This window comes from Carassius auratus, unplaced genomic scaffold (assembly GCF_003368295.1).
Source record: "Carassius auratus strain Wakin unplaced genomic scaffold, ASM336829v1 scaf_tig00009852, whole genome shotgun sequence".
Lineage (NCBI taxonomy): Eukaryota > Metazoa > Chordata > Actinopteri > Cypriniformes > Cyprinidae > Carassius > Carassius auratus.
The window spans coordinates 35,976-51,669 of NW_020524082.1; the positions used below are offsets into that span (position 1 = coordinate 35,976).

Here is a 15,694-nt window from a genome sequence, read left to right on the forward strand (position 1 = left end):
TATAATGTTTTATGTGTATGCTAGGTCAAAGAGATGTGTTTTTAGTCTAGATTTGAAGTGACAGAGTGTGTCTGCTTCCCGGACAATGTTAGGAAGACTGTTCCAAAGTTTTGGTGCTAAATAGGAAAAGGATCTGCCGCCCGCAGTCGATTTTGATATTCTAGGTATTATCAACTGGCCGGAATTTTGAGATTGCAGTGGACGCGAAGGAATAGTGCGTTAAGAGCTCGTTCAAGTACTGGGGAGCTAAACCATTTAGTGATTTGTAAGTAATCAGTAATATTTTAAAATGTATACGATGTTTAGTAGGGAGCCAATGTAGTGTTGACAGAACTGGGCTAATATGGTCATACTTCCTGGTCCGGGTAAGAACTCGAGCTGCTGCATTTTGGACCAGCTGTAGTTTGTTTATTAAGCGTGACGAGCAACCACCCAGTAAAGCATTACAATAATTTAACCTTGAGGTCATGAATGCGTGAACTAATTGTTCTGCATTTTTCATTGAGAGCATATGACGTAATTTAGATATATTTTTAAGATGGAAGAATGCGGTTTTACAGATACTTGACACGTGACTTTCAAAAGAAAGATTGGTATCAAAGAGCACACCCAGGTTTCTAACCGACGACGAGGACTTGACAGAACAGACATCGAGTGTTAGACAGTATTCTAAGTTATTTTGTGAGGAAGTTTTTTGTCCAATTATTAGAATCTCTGTTTTTTCAGAATTAAGTAGTAGGAAGTTGCTAATCATCCAGTTTTTTATATCTGCTATGCATTCCGATAATTTTGTGAATTGGTAAGTTTCATCTGGGTGTGAAGAAATATAGAGCTGAGTATCATCAGCATAACAGTGAAAACTAATGCCATGCTTCTTAATTATATCTCCTAATGGTAGCATGTACAGAGTGAAAAGCAGCGGTCCTAGTACTGAGCCTTGTGGTACACCGTACTGAACTTTTGATCGATAAGACATCTCTTTATTTACTGCTACAAACTGATAACGGTCAGATAGGTATGATTTAAACTATGCTAGTGCAATTCCACTAATGCCAACATATTTTTCAAGTCTATTTAAAAGGATGTTGTGGTCAATAGTGTCAAATGCAGCACTAAGATCGAGAAACACTAATAGAGAGATACAACCACGATCGGATGATAAGAGCAAATCATTTGTGACTCTACAGCCTTTTCTAGTATCTTTGACAGAAAAGGTAGATTGGAGATCGGCCTGTAGTTGACTAATTCTGTAGGATCAAGTTGTGGTTTTTTAACAAGCAGTTTAATCATAGCCAGCTTAAAAGCTTTTGGTACGTATCCTAATGACAAAGATGAATTAATGATATTAAGAAGAGGATCTATGACCTCAGGAAGCATCTCTTTCATTAGCTTAGTCGGTATAGGGTCTAACATGCATGTTGTCGGTTTAGATGATTTAACGAATTTAGAAAATTCTTCCTCTCCTATAGCAATGAATGAATCAAAATGTTCATCATTTTCATCAGGAAGACTACAATGCACTGCCTGGTGCAATACTGTAATAGACGGTTGCATAGTTCTAATTTTCTCCCTGAAATTATCAATCTTGTAAGTAAAGAAGTTCATAAAGTCATTACTGCTGTGCAGCATGGTAACGTCTGGGCTAGGAGTTTTATTTTTCGTTAGTTTTGCCACTGTTTCAAATAAATACCTAGGGTTGTGTTTGTTTTCTTAGAATAGGGTTGAAAAATAAGCAGATCTAGCAGCTTTTAATACCTCTCTGTATAAGATCGAGCTCTCTTTCCATGCAATGTGAAATACCTCTAGTTTTGTTTTCTTCCAGTTGCGCTCCATTTTTCTGGCTGCTCTCTTAAGGGCCTGAGTGTGCTCATTGTATCACGGCGTTGGACTATTTTCTTTAATCTTCTTTAAACGCAAAGGAGCAACTGTGTCTAAAGTGCTGGAAAAGAGAGAGTTTAAAGTTTCTGTCGCAATATCAAGTTCATCCAAGCTATCTGGGATGCTGAGATGATGAAACTGATCAGGAAGGGTATTAATAAAGCAATCTTTAGTGGCAGAAGTGATCGTTCTAACATATTTGTAATACGGAGTCGGCTTTGCAGCTTTAGCTAAACGAAGTTTACACGAGACTAGATAATGATCTGAGATGAATCGCTCTGCTGCAGAATTTCAACGCCATCGACATTTGTTCCATTTGATAATATTAAATCTAAAGTATGATTACGACAATGAGTTGGTCCTGATACGTGTTGTCTAACACCAATAGAGTTAAGAATGTCCTTAAATGCCAATCCTAATGCATATTTTTCGTTATCTACATGTATATTAAAATCACCAACAATTAGGGCTTTATCTGCAGCCAGGAACTAACTCTGATAGAATATCAGCAAATTCTTTGATAAAGTCTGTATGGTGCCCTGGTGGCCTGTATACAGTAGCCAGCACAATACTCAAACGCGTTTTATCTTTTACGCTGGATACTGTTATATTAAGCACCAGAACTTCAAAAGAATTATATTTGAAACTAGACTTCTTAGTAATTTTGAAAATATTACTATAAATAACAGCAACACCTCCGTCCTTGCTTTTTTGATGAGGTTCATGTTTATGACCGAATTCTTTGGGGGTGGACTCATTTAAAGTAATGTAATCGTTTTGTTTTTAGCCAGGTTTCTGTCAAACACAGCGCATCTAGGTTATGGTCTGTAATCATATCATTAACAATAAGTGCTTTTGAAGTAAGAGATCGAATATTCAGCAACCCAAGCTTTATAATTTGTTCATTTGTATATCGTTTTTTTAATTGTTGAACATCGATTAAATTTTTCCCCTTAGATGGGTTTGGAAATGTTTTATATTTCATTATTCGGGGAACAGACACAGTCTCTATATGATGATATCTAAGTGAAAGAGTCTCTAGGTGATGAGATTTATCTGACCTTGGTGACGGGAGACAGCTAGCAGACGGTCGGTTAAGCCAGTCTGTCTGCTTCCTGACCTGAGCCCCATATTGTCATGGTTGTGCTCTAAGACTATTAGCCATATTACTAGAGAGAAGAGCGGCACCATCCCAGGAGGGATGAATACCATCTCTTTTCAACAGGTCAGGTCTGCCCCAAAAACTTTTCCAATTGTCTATGAATTCTATATTATTTTGCGGACACCACTTAGACAACCAGCCATTTAGTGATGACAGTCTGCTAACTCTCTCATCACTCCTGTGAACAGGAAGGGGGCCAGAGCAAATTACAGTGCCTGACATCGTACTTGCAAGTTCACACACCTCTTTAACATTAATTTTGGTGATCTCCGACTAGCAAAGTCGAACATCATTAGTGCCGACGTGAATAATAATTTTAGAGAATTTACGTTTAGCATTAGCCAGCACTTTTAAATTTGCTTTGTTGTCAGGCGCTCTGGCTCCCGGCAAACATGTGACTATGGTGGCTGGTGTCTCTATTTTCACGTTCCGTGTAATAGAATCGCCAATAACTAGGGCACATGCAGCAGGATTCTCAGTGGGTGTTTTACTTAGTGGGGAGAACCTGTTTAATGTTGTAATCGGAATGGAAGAGTGGTGTTTTGTCCCGCGACTATGCCGTCTCACCGTTACCCAAACCTGCTGCACGGGCTCTACGACCGGGACCGAACCGTGTACTACAGTGTTTTCTATGCTAGTCGCATCCAAAGCAGTATCTAAGGCCCTTGCACTCTCACTATCCTCAATTAAAGTTTGGATGCGTGTTTCTAGTTCTGAGATCTTCTCCGTCAGCCTGACTATCTCCCTACATTTATCACATGTAAATCCTATGCAGACGGAGAGAGCTATACTATGCATGTTACATGAGGTGCAAGTGACAATAAGAGGATTAGACATGACTTACAGAGTTTGTTGAATGATTCTACTTACCGCAGTTGTTTGATGGATTTGAAAAGACACGGGCGCGCGAGGGAGATGTAAATAGAGCGCACGGACGGCACGCTAACAGGCTAGTGAAATAGCGTTTTGTGCTAGTAATTAATTAGATTGAAGCTAGCGATCACAGGTGGATATGTGATGTTGAGTAAGTTATATTTAGTAGTATAAACAATGGCGAATGATGATAAAACAAAGTTTCAAAACAGAAAGATATACGGAGATACGGAGAATTACAGACGCAAACCAACTCAGAGTTGCAGCAAGGCAGACACGAGCAATCGATCAGTGGTGTCAGTGATTTAGCCCTTCATGTTGAGTCTTTTATTTTAACGGCGGTCCGGGGGTTTCTCCCCCGTGAAATTTTTAAACTTGGGCTGTTAAAGATGCAGTTAGTTTGTTTGAGAAGGAAAGGAAGGCCAATCGTTGGGGTCCTCATCGTCATATTTGAATGACAAATAAAGCTAATTTTCTCCCTAGGTAGGCCATTACGTTACAGATGTGTGCATAGGCTATTAGTGCAGAACGTTCCCTATTGTAATTTCTTTGCGTCAATACAATGTCTATCTGCCTCTTGGTAAGGTGAACTTTAGAAAAAACCCTGCAACTGAACGTGATGTGATTTTGCCAAATTAGACCGCTTAGATAAGTTTTTCATTGTTGTTCTATGCGGATAATGCATTTATCTCCTCTGGCTTCGTTAGTATTCTTCTGTTAGTATTACTGGATCAAGTGCTGCCAAAAAAATATACGTCTTCAGCAGTTTCTTGAAAATGGCTACCGACTCAGCAGCTCTTGTTGAGTTAGGCAGTTCATTCCACCAGTAGGGAACAGTCATGGTAAAGGTCAGAGGTCATTCCACCAGTAGGGAACAGTCATGGTAAAGGTCAGAGGTCATTCCACCAGTAGGGAACAGTCATGGTAAAGGTCAGAGGTCATTCCTCCAGCAGGAACAGTCATGGTAAAGGTCCGAGAAAGAGTTTTTGTGCCTTTTTGAGATTGCACCACAAGACGCCGTTCGCTTGCAGATTGCAAGTTTCTGGATGGCACAAAAGTCTGAAGTAGTGAGTTCAGGTACGAGGGAGTGGAGCCAGTGGTTGTTCTGTACGCAAAAGTCAGTGATTTGAATTTGATGCGTGCGGGAATCGGCAACCAGTGCAGGTTTGTGAGGAGGGGAGTGACGTGTGCTCTCTTCGATTCGTTAAAGACCACTCTTGCTGCGGCATTCTGGATCAGTTGCAGATGTTTAACAGTGCAGGCTGGGAGACCAGCCAGGAGAGCATTACAATAGTCCAGTCTGGATAGAACAAGGGCCTGAACAAGGAGTTGTGTAGCATGCTCTGATAGGAATGGCCTGATCCTTCTGATGTTGTACAAGGAAAATCTGCATGACCGGGCAGTGCTAGCAATGTGGTCTGTGAAGTTCAATTGATCATCAATTAGCACTCCAAGGTTTCTGGCTGATCTTGATGGAGTTATGGATGACGAGCCTAGCTGAATGGTGAAGTTGTGATGAAGTGCTGCTCTGTCTTCGCAAGGTTTAGTTGAAGGTGGTGCTCCTTCATCCAGCCAGAGATGTCTGACAGGCAGGCTGAGATGCGAGCGGCTACTGTTGGATCATCAGGCAGGAATGAGAGGTAGAGTTGTGTGTCATCAGCGTAGCAGTGATAGGAAAAGCCATGTTTCTGAATCATAGATCCTAGTGAAGTCATATAGATGGAGAAGAGAAGTGGTCCAAGCACTGAGCCCTGAGGCACACCAGTAGCTAGATGTTGGGTCTCAGACACCTCACCCCTCCACGACACTCTGAAAGACCTACCTGAGAGGTAAGACTTGAACCACATGAGTGCGGTTCCCGAGATGCCCTTCATCTGTAGGATTGACAGGAGGATCTGGTGGTTAACTGTGTCAAAGGCAGCAGACAGGTCCAGCAGGATGAGAACTGAGGATTTGGAAGCTGCTCTTGCCAGTCTCAGAGATTCAATTACTGAGAGCAGAGCAGTCTCAGTTGAGTGTACACTTTTGAAGCCAGACTGATTGTTGTCTAGGAGGTTGTTCTGCGTAAGAAAGGAGGAGATCTGGTTGAAAACAACTTGTTTAAGTGTTTTTGCAATGAAAGGAAGAAGAGATACCGGTCTGTAATTATCTAGATGTGCTGGATTTAGAGTGGGTTTCTTAAGCAGTGGAGTTACTCGAGCCTGCTTGAATACGGTGGGAAATGTACCAGTGTGAAGAGAGGTGTTTATGATGTGTGTGAGTGCTGGTATAACCGAGGGAGAAATAGCTTGAAGCAGGTTAGTGGGAATAGGATCAAGCGGACAGGTAGTAGGGGGATTGGAAAGGAGGAGTTTGGAGACTTCCTTCTCTGGTAAAGTGTGTGTGTCAGTTTGTGGAGTGGTAAATTGTCCGCTGATGGTGGTTGTTTTATTTATGAAGAATGTGGCAAAATCATCAGCTGTTAGGGTTGATGAGGGAGGAGGAGGATTAAGAAGAGAGGAAAACCTGTGGAGGGGTATGTGTTGTGTTCTGAGGCAGGTTGAGGTCGAGAGTGAGGAGGAAGTGATCTGAGGTGCGCAGTGGAGTGACTAGAGTATGGTCAGAGGAGCAGTAGCTTGTGTAGATTAGGTCCAGTTTGTTACCTGATTTGTGAGTAGCCGCAGTGGATACTCATTTGAGGTCGAATGAAGCAAGCAGAGTGTGGAAGCCAGCAGCTTGAGGTTTTTCAATGTGGATGTTGAAGTCTTCAAGAACTATGAGAGGAGTACCATCCTCGGGGAAGGATGAGAGTAGCACATCAAGCTCCTCTAAGAAACTGCCAAGCTGACCTGGGGGACGATATATAACTACACAATGGATTTTAACCCCTTTGCGTGCAAACATCGCTGACGGCCCCAGTTTATTATTGTTTCACTTTCACAGCACATTAAACATCACTGTCTTACTTCATCTGGACAAACTGTGCATCAATGGAAAGTTTAAAGACTCAAGCTTCGATATTTGACCAATATTTTGATAAAACATTGTTGCAGTGACAGATATTTAGTGATTTATGTCAGGAGTGCAAAATAATAAATCCGTATTATGCCACATTTTGAATAGAAATTCACAACTCACTCATATTCAGTCACGTCAAGAGCGGTTTATTTGTGTTCACATAGACTCACTGAACAGCGTCAATAAGGATTTATAGACCAAAGATGCATATCTGCGGAGATATATGGATATATTTACTGATGTTTACTTCATATTTCTTCAGACAGAATCGTCATTTCTATTCATTTTCCACGGATTTACGCGATCAGATGATAAACAGCCTCTCCCAGCGATCTGTGTGTGCATGCAGTAGTCACAGCTCGTGCGGTGTGTGACTCAGACTCTGATTGGGTCTTTCAAACGTCAATCTTAGAGTTTCATATCTGGACACCGCCCCATCGTGTCACATGCTTCCTGCACACTTCCTGGTAGTTATCTGGCCAAAACAACACTGAAACACCTCTGTACACACAAAATATCCGAATAATAAACCCGCGATTACGATAGTAAAGCTTGGTATGAGAATTTCTTGAGATCTGGGGCGTTTTTATAAAAAAAATCGAAAATGTACATCGGAAATGCTAACTTGTGCAGCGATGAAAAAGGCTACAAATAACATATTTTTACAACAGTAAACGACCAAATTCCACCCCTGATCGCTAAAGGAAGTTATTATAAACACTCGATCGGGGTTTAAAGTGAGTTTTGAGTAAAAGTGTACTAATAATTTCATAAATTGTCAGATGTAGCTTGATGCTAACGTTAGCACCAATGCTACTAATAGCAGGTGCTTTTCTTCTTCATAATGCATTTTTGTCTCAATAATTCACGTAAGGTCGTAAGAAAATGTTTTGTTGTATTTTTATAGTAAGACTTTTGATAAATAAGGGCTAAATGCAAAGAGAGACTGAAGTGAGATCGCTGCTTTGTTGCTTTGTAAAGCCTGAAAAACCACAATCAAGGCTAATAAAGGTGGAATAAAAACAAAAGAATAATGATAAAAGAATAATGCGGATAATGTGTCATACTTGGCGGAGGTGTGAAAGAACCGTTTGGTGAGAACGATACAATCATGATTCGGGCAGTTTTCAACAGTGAAACATACACAAAGAGCACAGGAGAGTTTACATGTGAGATCTTACAGAGATGACAAGGGCCATAAATCAATCTGATTAGCCTTCTCTAAAAACACACATGACATGGCCTTAGAAAATATTTCATAAAATTCACAGTTTTACAGATTCGATTATGAAATTTTTTATGAAGTCTTGGAAGACTTGTGGCCTTAGCTACACTGTGTTTTCAAACTCATTTCCTACATCAAAATTTTTTAAAATACATTTAAAACATATGTTTTTAATATTTTTATTTTTGTTTTTATGTTTGAGCTTATATATCTCTATTATCATAACAGTCTGAGTGATTCTGATTCCTGAACAGTAAACTTTAAAGTGTCAGCTTTGTGAACAAAGGTTGATTATGTATCTAGTCAGAAAGAATCATGAGCAGAAACCTTTTTATTTTGGGTATGTAATTTCGGTCTCCATGCCAAAAAAGGGGGGTTACTAGTAAGGGGTTAATAGGAATAGTGATGGAAATAGAATGTGATTCAAATGAGCTATTGTTACACATGGGTGGTAAGTGATTAAATTTCCAGTCATTTGAGATGATGAGACCAGTACTTCCACCCCTCCCAGTCAGACGAGGAGTGTGTGAGAAAGTGAAGTTAGTGGAGAGCGCAGCCGGTGTGGCAGTGTCTTCTGGTCTGATCCAGGTCTCAGTGAGGGTCAAAAGTTTGAGACCTGAATGACTAGAAATAGATGTGATGAAATCAGCTTTGTTTACCGCAGATTGGCAATTCCAGAGACCAATAGGAAAAGAGAAAATAGCACTAGAAGACATCGGGAGGGTACGCAGGTTGCAAGGATTGTACCGTCTCCGATGTGTGACGTTAGATCTACGCATGTTAGTAATAGTAGGGATTATAAAACACATGGTGAAAGAGGAAACAGAGATAAAACAAATAACAAGAAAAGAATACTCAAGTGCCTTGTAGGTGTCCTTGCTCGGTGGAATCGCACAGGTAGAGTCGTTGGTCTTTACCCTCTTCAGGCTTCACACGATGAGGGCTTCACACTACAGCTGCCACGACCGCTGCCGCGGTGCCTTAACCTATTTATACACGCCTAATGCCTCGTTTCTTGAATACAGCAGGCCATGCCCTAATTAGCCACGTGAAACCCAAGTCTCGACACACACACAAACAACAAAGGGTCACGTGATCTCGCACTTTTACCAGAGTACAAACACAGTAATCAAAATAAGTTTCTTAGCAACAAAGACACACGTTAAATCTACTCAGAAAATTCAAAAACACTCACAGACTGGCGATCTCTCCTGCAGTTCAAATTGCTTCTTCTAACTAGTGCTATTAGATATCAAGCTTTCTATCTGCAAGGACACTATCAAGCAAGATATCTGATATTCTACCAAGCTAGATATCAAGTTTTCTGGTGCTGGAGATGCTGTTCCGATCTGACAGGGAATCATCATACCACTTTCCAAGGCTTTTAATTGGGTTCCCCTGGATGTTCGGGATCACTTCCCCTTGAACAAGTAGCTTGAACCTTCCAGTTGTTTTGCCCTTTTGGATCACCAGTCTCCTTGATTTCTTGGGCTTGAAGACCATTTTTGCCCACGTGGCCATACGATCCAGTTCTTCCAGGACCCATCTTGCCTGCTCGTGAGTTGGTGTTATCACTGTAAGGTCATCCATAAATGCCCTGATTGCTGGCTGTTGACATCCTGCTGCGGTCTTTGGCCCTCTTGACTTTGTGCTCGCTGCAGAGATGATCAGGTTCATTCCCATGATGAACAAGATGGGAGAGATTGTGTATCCTGTCACTATCCCCTTCTCCACTGGCTGCCACTTTGTTGTATACAATCGTAGCTTGATGTCTCTCAGGTAACTGGTGTTCATGCCCTGGATGTTATATGGGATGGGGTAGTAGTCCAAAGCAACTTGGATCAAGCTATGGGGGATCGACCCATATGCATTTGTAAACTCAAGCCAGACTACTGTTAGGCTGCCTTTCTTCTCCTTTGCTTCTTGGATGAGTTGGCTGAGGACCCCTTTATGCTCCAAGCTCCCGGAGAACCCTTCTACACCACCCTTCTGGATAGAGGTGTTAATATATCCATTCTGGGTCATGTAAGTGCTCATTCTCTTTGCAAGCACAGCAAAGAAAATCTGTCCCTCCACACTAAATAGGGAGATAGTTCGTAACTGGCTGATCTGTGTGGATCCCTGTTCTTTGGGGACAAAGCACCCTTCCACCCTTCTCCAGCTTGTTGGAATGGTTCCCTTGAACCAAATTACCCGCATAAGCGTCCATAGCCTTCGGAGGAGCTTAGGGCATTTTTTGTATACTTTGTACGGTATACCGCTGCGACCTGGAGCAGAAGATGATCTTGCATGCTTGACTATCTCTTGCACCTCGCTCCATGATGGACACTCTGTGCTGAGGGATGTGGTAGGTGGGTCGATGTTAATAAGCCCATGATTTCCTCCAAGAGCTTTGTCTCTTGTAGGATCACTAAATGCCTCCTCTACTGACTGCTCCGACTCCTCTTTGGAACTTGTTAGAGTCCCAGACCTCGCCTCCCCAGAAGTGATTTTGTGAAGTGGTAGGGGTCCTTTATAAACTGGGCTCTTGCACCTTCCTGCTTCTTCTGCCTCTGCTTGACCCTTTCAGCTCTTCTTGTTCTGATAAGCTACTCGCGGAGGCTGGCTGTCAGCTCTTTCCTTCCTTTTTCACTGTGCTTGCCTATTTGAATTGCTTCCTCAAGGTTTTGATCTCCTTCCTCAGTTGTTGGATCTTTCTCGCTCTTCTGTTGTCCTGCTTTTCTGGTCTTGCTCTATTCTCTATCTTTGGCACTATTCCATTAATGACTGTTGCGATCACATTTGACCTCTGATGGTATTCTGGCAGTGTCAGAAGATTTGCCTCTCAGTCCTGCAGTGACTTCTCCAACGACGACCGTCAAATTGTCTTTGTTTTTCAAGACAAGTCATGACCAAAATTAACGTTAAAGATTTCTTTGTAGTTGTTCAATCCTCCGTGTAACGCAGCTCACTGTCACCGAACGTGTCATTGATTGATGAAAAACTCCTGACGAGTTTTCTTACATTCATCCGTTTTTAACACGTCTTGATTGTCGTACAGTCTGATATTTATGACAACTGAGATCATACAGTGTGACATGGCTTACAGCGAGGATCATGTTGGTACAGTCTGACAAGCAACAACAACTTTATTATGTGCGATTAAAAATGTGCGATTAATTGTGAGTTAAAGGGATACTCCACTCTAAAATGAAAATTCTGTCATCATTTACTCACCCTCATGTTGTTTCAAACCTGTATGAATTTCTTTCTTCTGCTGAACAGAAAGGAATATATTTAGATGAATGTCAGTAACCAGACTGTTTTTGGTACCATAGTAGGAAAAAATATATATACTATGGAAGTCAATGGTACCAAAAACAGTCTGGTTACTGACATTCATCTAATATATTCCTTTCTGTTCAGCAGAAGAAAGAAATCTCAAGACCCCAAGATACTTCTCCACTTGAGGCAGGAACTCTCCATCAACCTGAAGCGGGCAAGCCACCCTTTTCCGATTGAGAACCATGGCCTCGGACTTGGAGGTGCTGATTCTCATCCCAGCCGCTTCACACTCGGCTGCAAACTGTCCCAATGCTTGCAGTGCACCCCTTTTCTAACTTTGTTAGTTTTGTTTCTATACGCTTCATTGTGCCTTTTTCTTCTCCTACCGCCACCAATTCCTCCCTATCCATTTCCTCATCCTCATACCACGAGCCCGCCATCCTTACCCAGTCACTAACCAGCTCATACCCTTCCGCCTTTGACGAACGATGCTTATGCGAGGTGGACACTCGGACAAAGGAAACTCCCCATCTAGTGATGATTGGTTTCAAGGATGAACTCAGCGGGCATAAACGAGCGCACATCCGGCCAGACACTAGAATTGCCCTGATGATTGACATTTACAACACCTGACAAGCAACAACCGTAAAGGACTATTATAAATCGCACAGTGTGCACCTGCCTTTAATTACTTCAGTCTTCCTCGTTCCCTGCCTGTTTGTCTCCTTGGTTATAAATTTGATTAGTCCTTAGTTCAGGTGGGTCTTGTTAATTAGTCTCATCAATTCCTCTGTTTGTGGTGTACTTAAGCCATGTTTTGTCCTATCCAGTTGTCAGGTCTAATGTCTTATTTAGTTGGTTGTTCTGCTCCTGAGCTTGTTCCTGTTCATGACATTCTGTTATGTGAAGAAAGACTGCTGCACTTAGATCTTGTTTAATCTCTACTGCAACTTACAGTGACATTCAGAGCTCAAAAAACCCTCTGTTGTCCTGGATCTGTGAACGGGAAACAAACATAGTGGTTTGGACCGAGCCATAAACAATCCCAGCCAATCAAGCTTAAGCAGCCTGAAGGGGATGTTTCATTTGATTTGCTATTGAGCTCAAATGTCAACAACCTTTCACAAACCCATATTTGGAGACTCTGCTTTAAACTGTTTTCTGTTAGTAACATTTCCTCAAGAAGCTTTAACCCCCTAGGGCAGTGGTTCTCTAAAGTGTGGGGTGCATGGACACTGCAGAGTGGGTGAAGGAGATCAGCAGAAAAATAGAAATATTAGTGAATAGTGGTTGGCACTCTGCATTGATAAAGCAGCACCGAACACCAATTCCACTCAATTGTTTTTCTTAAGACTGTTGACTTGTCACAAGATTTGTTCAGTGTTTAAGGGGGGCATGACTAAAAAAAGTTTTAGAACCACTGCCCTAGAGCAAGTAGCCCATGACAACAAAAAAAATCCCTGTCCATATCCACTTCCCATGGCCTAAGTAATGTTAATTATGTGCTCTTGTTATTCTTTATGAATATTTGGCTTACATACCACATTTTCCACCAATCCTTTCCCCCCAGTTTGACTTTGGTGGCTGGATGCCTAACTACCCCACTGCCCTCAGAAAGCCCCCTCCCAAGGAGAAAGGCCAGACCACTGAGGACACAATACTGGAGACCCTACCTGATGTGAGCACGACGGTGAATGGGATGGCTGTCCTGACACTGCTGAGCCAGGACTCTGCAGACCATGTGAGTTTTTACACCATCAGGGAACATGTTAAAAGACTGCAATTAAATTTTCCTGTGAAAAAGTGAAAAATCTGAATGGTGTTCTTGCATATGCCATCATTTTACTCTGGATGACAATGGCTTACTTACACTGCTTTCATTCCTCTAGTTTGCATTACTTGAGTGTTACATTACAAAGGAGATTTAGCAAACTGTAAGCATAGTGTTGCAGTGGGCTATTACAGATTATTAGTGTGCGGTCATACAAAGTGTGTTAAACATTGTCATATACATGTTTCTTATCAACATGTTATTTACGATTACAATCTTGATACCCTGTCCGTAGTACCCTCTGGGACATTTCCCAGAAAATCTGTATGATGAGGAGGTCCCCTGCAAGCTCATTGAAGATTTTCAAAAGGATCTGAGGGAGTTGTCCGATCTCATCGAAAAGCGGAACAAGAAGCTGGAGCTTCCCTACACCTATCTGAACCCCAAAAATGTGGACAACAGTGTAGCCATTTGAAAGGAATACAGTAGTCCTTCTTAATACATTTGTCTTTCTATTAATAGCTTTGTCAATAAAAATAAAGACCAAAGCAAAAATAAATCAAAGTGAGTCATGGATGTTGCTTTTCAGGGAAATAAGATAATGTGAAATGCACTGCTTAATGTGTGGTGCATTTTTTTAACTTGTGGGTTCTGATATATGTTTTTACAGCTGTGGTGCCATCTACTAACATTAGTCAGTACACTCCTGCTATATTAAACATTGCATATGTGGCAGGGTCGTCAGGTAATAGGGAAAATAGAGACCCCAGAACGACACTTAACAGTCGTTTACGCCACATGGAATATCAGCCCTGCACATGGGGGTGCACAGGTTTGTTATCCATATTTGGGCAAGTAGAGAGAAAGGCAAGGGAGTATTGCTGCGTTCCAGGCAGGTTTTTGAGCACGTAAATCACTTCACGACTCACGACTTTGTAGCCTTCCAGGCCAGTCACGCCAAACTACCGTGTACCGCCTGCAGAAACTTGTTGTTTTGTATGGTTTCGCGGGCTCAGACGTCAGAGCTCGTAACTGGGAGTACATCGATCTTGTACGAGTTCACGGGTGACTGCCGTTCCAGTGCACTTTCACGGGTATAAGGTCGGAAAAACACGGGTTACAGGTTGCCTGGAACGCGGCATAAGATGCGGTAACTTTATTAAAGTTTAAGAAAAATTAAGAAAAATAACTAAGGGACCGGTATTTATGGAATGGACCACGGGAGGAAAATAGGGGAGGGTCATGCCTTTTATTTTTTGTTGAGGGGAGGGTCATCCAAAAAAATTTAGTCTAGCGGGGAAGGGTCACCTAACTTTTGTATGCATGATAACAGCAAACTTTCAAAGTGGCTTGTTTGGTGCATATTTTTCCATGTAGCTCCATGTAAGTTCTCCCAGTCTTGACCTCCCCATCGCTAGCAGATGGTCTGACCCAACACAAATCAGACACAAAATATAAAGTTCAGTTTGGCGCTGTTTGACAGTGTGCACGCACTCAGAAATTGTACATCATGTCAGAACAGTACGCCAATGAAATATTTACCCGGCAAAGCTTTAAAGCACGAGCAAATAATTAACTTTTGCGAATAAGTGAAGTGTCCTGTGAGTGTAACTCTACCGCTGCATTAACATATGATGTCGCAATAAGAGAGCGCGGCAACAGCCCTGGTAAGATCATTTCGTTTCGTTACTTTTAAGCAGATGTAAGGACGAAAGAACCTGAGATACTTTGATCTCCTGAGAAACAGACAATACAAACATACACGGGCATCTTTGAGACACCCCACAGAGTGGAGGAGCAGGAGACCTCCTACCCTTCCGGCCATTTGTTTCATTTTAAATCCCTTCACCCATTCTTCCTTCTACTCAGTCTGCTCAAAATGATTACATGAAAATGTCAATGCAAGTGAACTAACACTCATGTCTAGTATCATTGGAAATGTCTCAGTGCAACTGGTACAATGGTCTCACTCTCACAAAAGTAGATTAGAAGATAATACAGATCTGAAGAGTCAAGAGATATCTTGATTACTGTGATGGGAGTGCCCTTTCCTAGGGCCCTCCATGTAAATTACTCCCTGTTCCCATTGAGTTGTAAAACCACCCAGGCTTGGGACCTGAGTTAATGCAAATTCCAATTGTTAGTTCCTGTCTCCATTTCGGGGGATGTTGTCTTGGTCTGAGGTATTTAAACGATTGCAGCAAGAGGATCAGGGCGTTTTCTGTAGCCAGAAAGCCCGTAGTGTGTTGTGTGTCTCTTCACTTCATACTATGTATTTTCTAAGGTCAGGTATGCATATTTTACTTTTAGATTCATCTTTGAGAATTTGATGTTTTGTATTGATATGATTTGATGTGTTTCAATTGGATGTGTAATAGGCAAAATACATATCTATGTATTGTGCATCCCTGAGAATAATAACTTTGGATCTGAAATAAATTGTTTCAGAAATATAGCCTTTGGGAAAAAAGTGGTCTAATGGCACAACTTGCCCCTGGTGCGGGGTAAGTTGTGCCTTTGGGGG

At 41.7% G+C, this 15,694-nt stretch overlaps 1 protein-coding gene across 1 annotated transcript in view; it reads left to right on the forward strand.

Annotated features, from left to right (window-relative positions):
* LOC113072679 (hydroperoxide isomerase ALOXE3) overlaps positions 1–13,729 on the forward strand; it is a gene marked incomplete at its 5' end in the record, with an annotated part of 35,511 nt that extends 21,782 nt beyond the window's left edge. The window contains 2 exons of the mRNA XM_026245652.1: positions 12,970–13,140; positions 13,466–13,729. Of these exons, the coding sequence (XP_026101437.1) occupies positions 12,970–13,140; positions 13,466–13,645 (351 nt within the window). The remainder of the gene's footprint in view (positions 1–12,969; positions 13,141–13,465) is intronic.
* Positions 13,730–15,694: the final 1,965 nt, after the last annotated feature.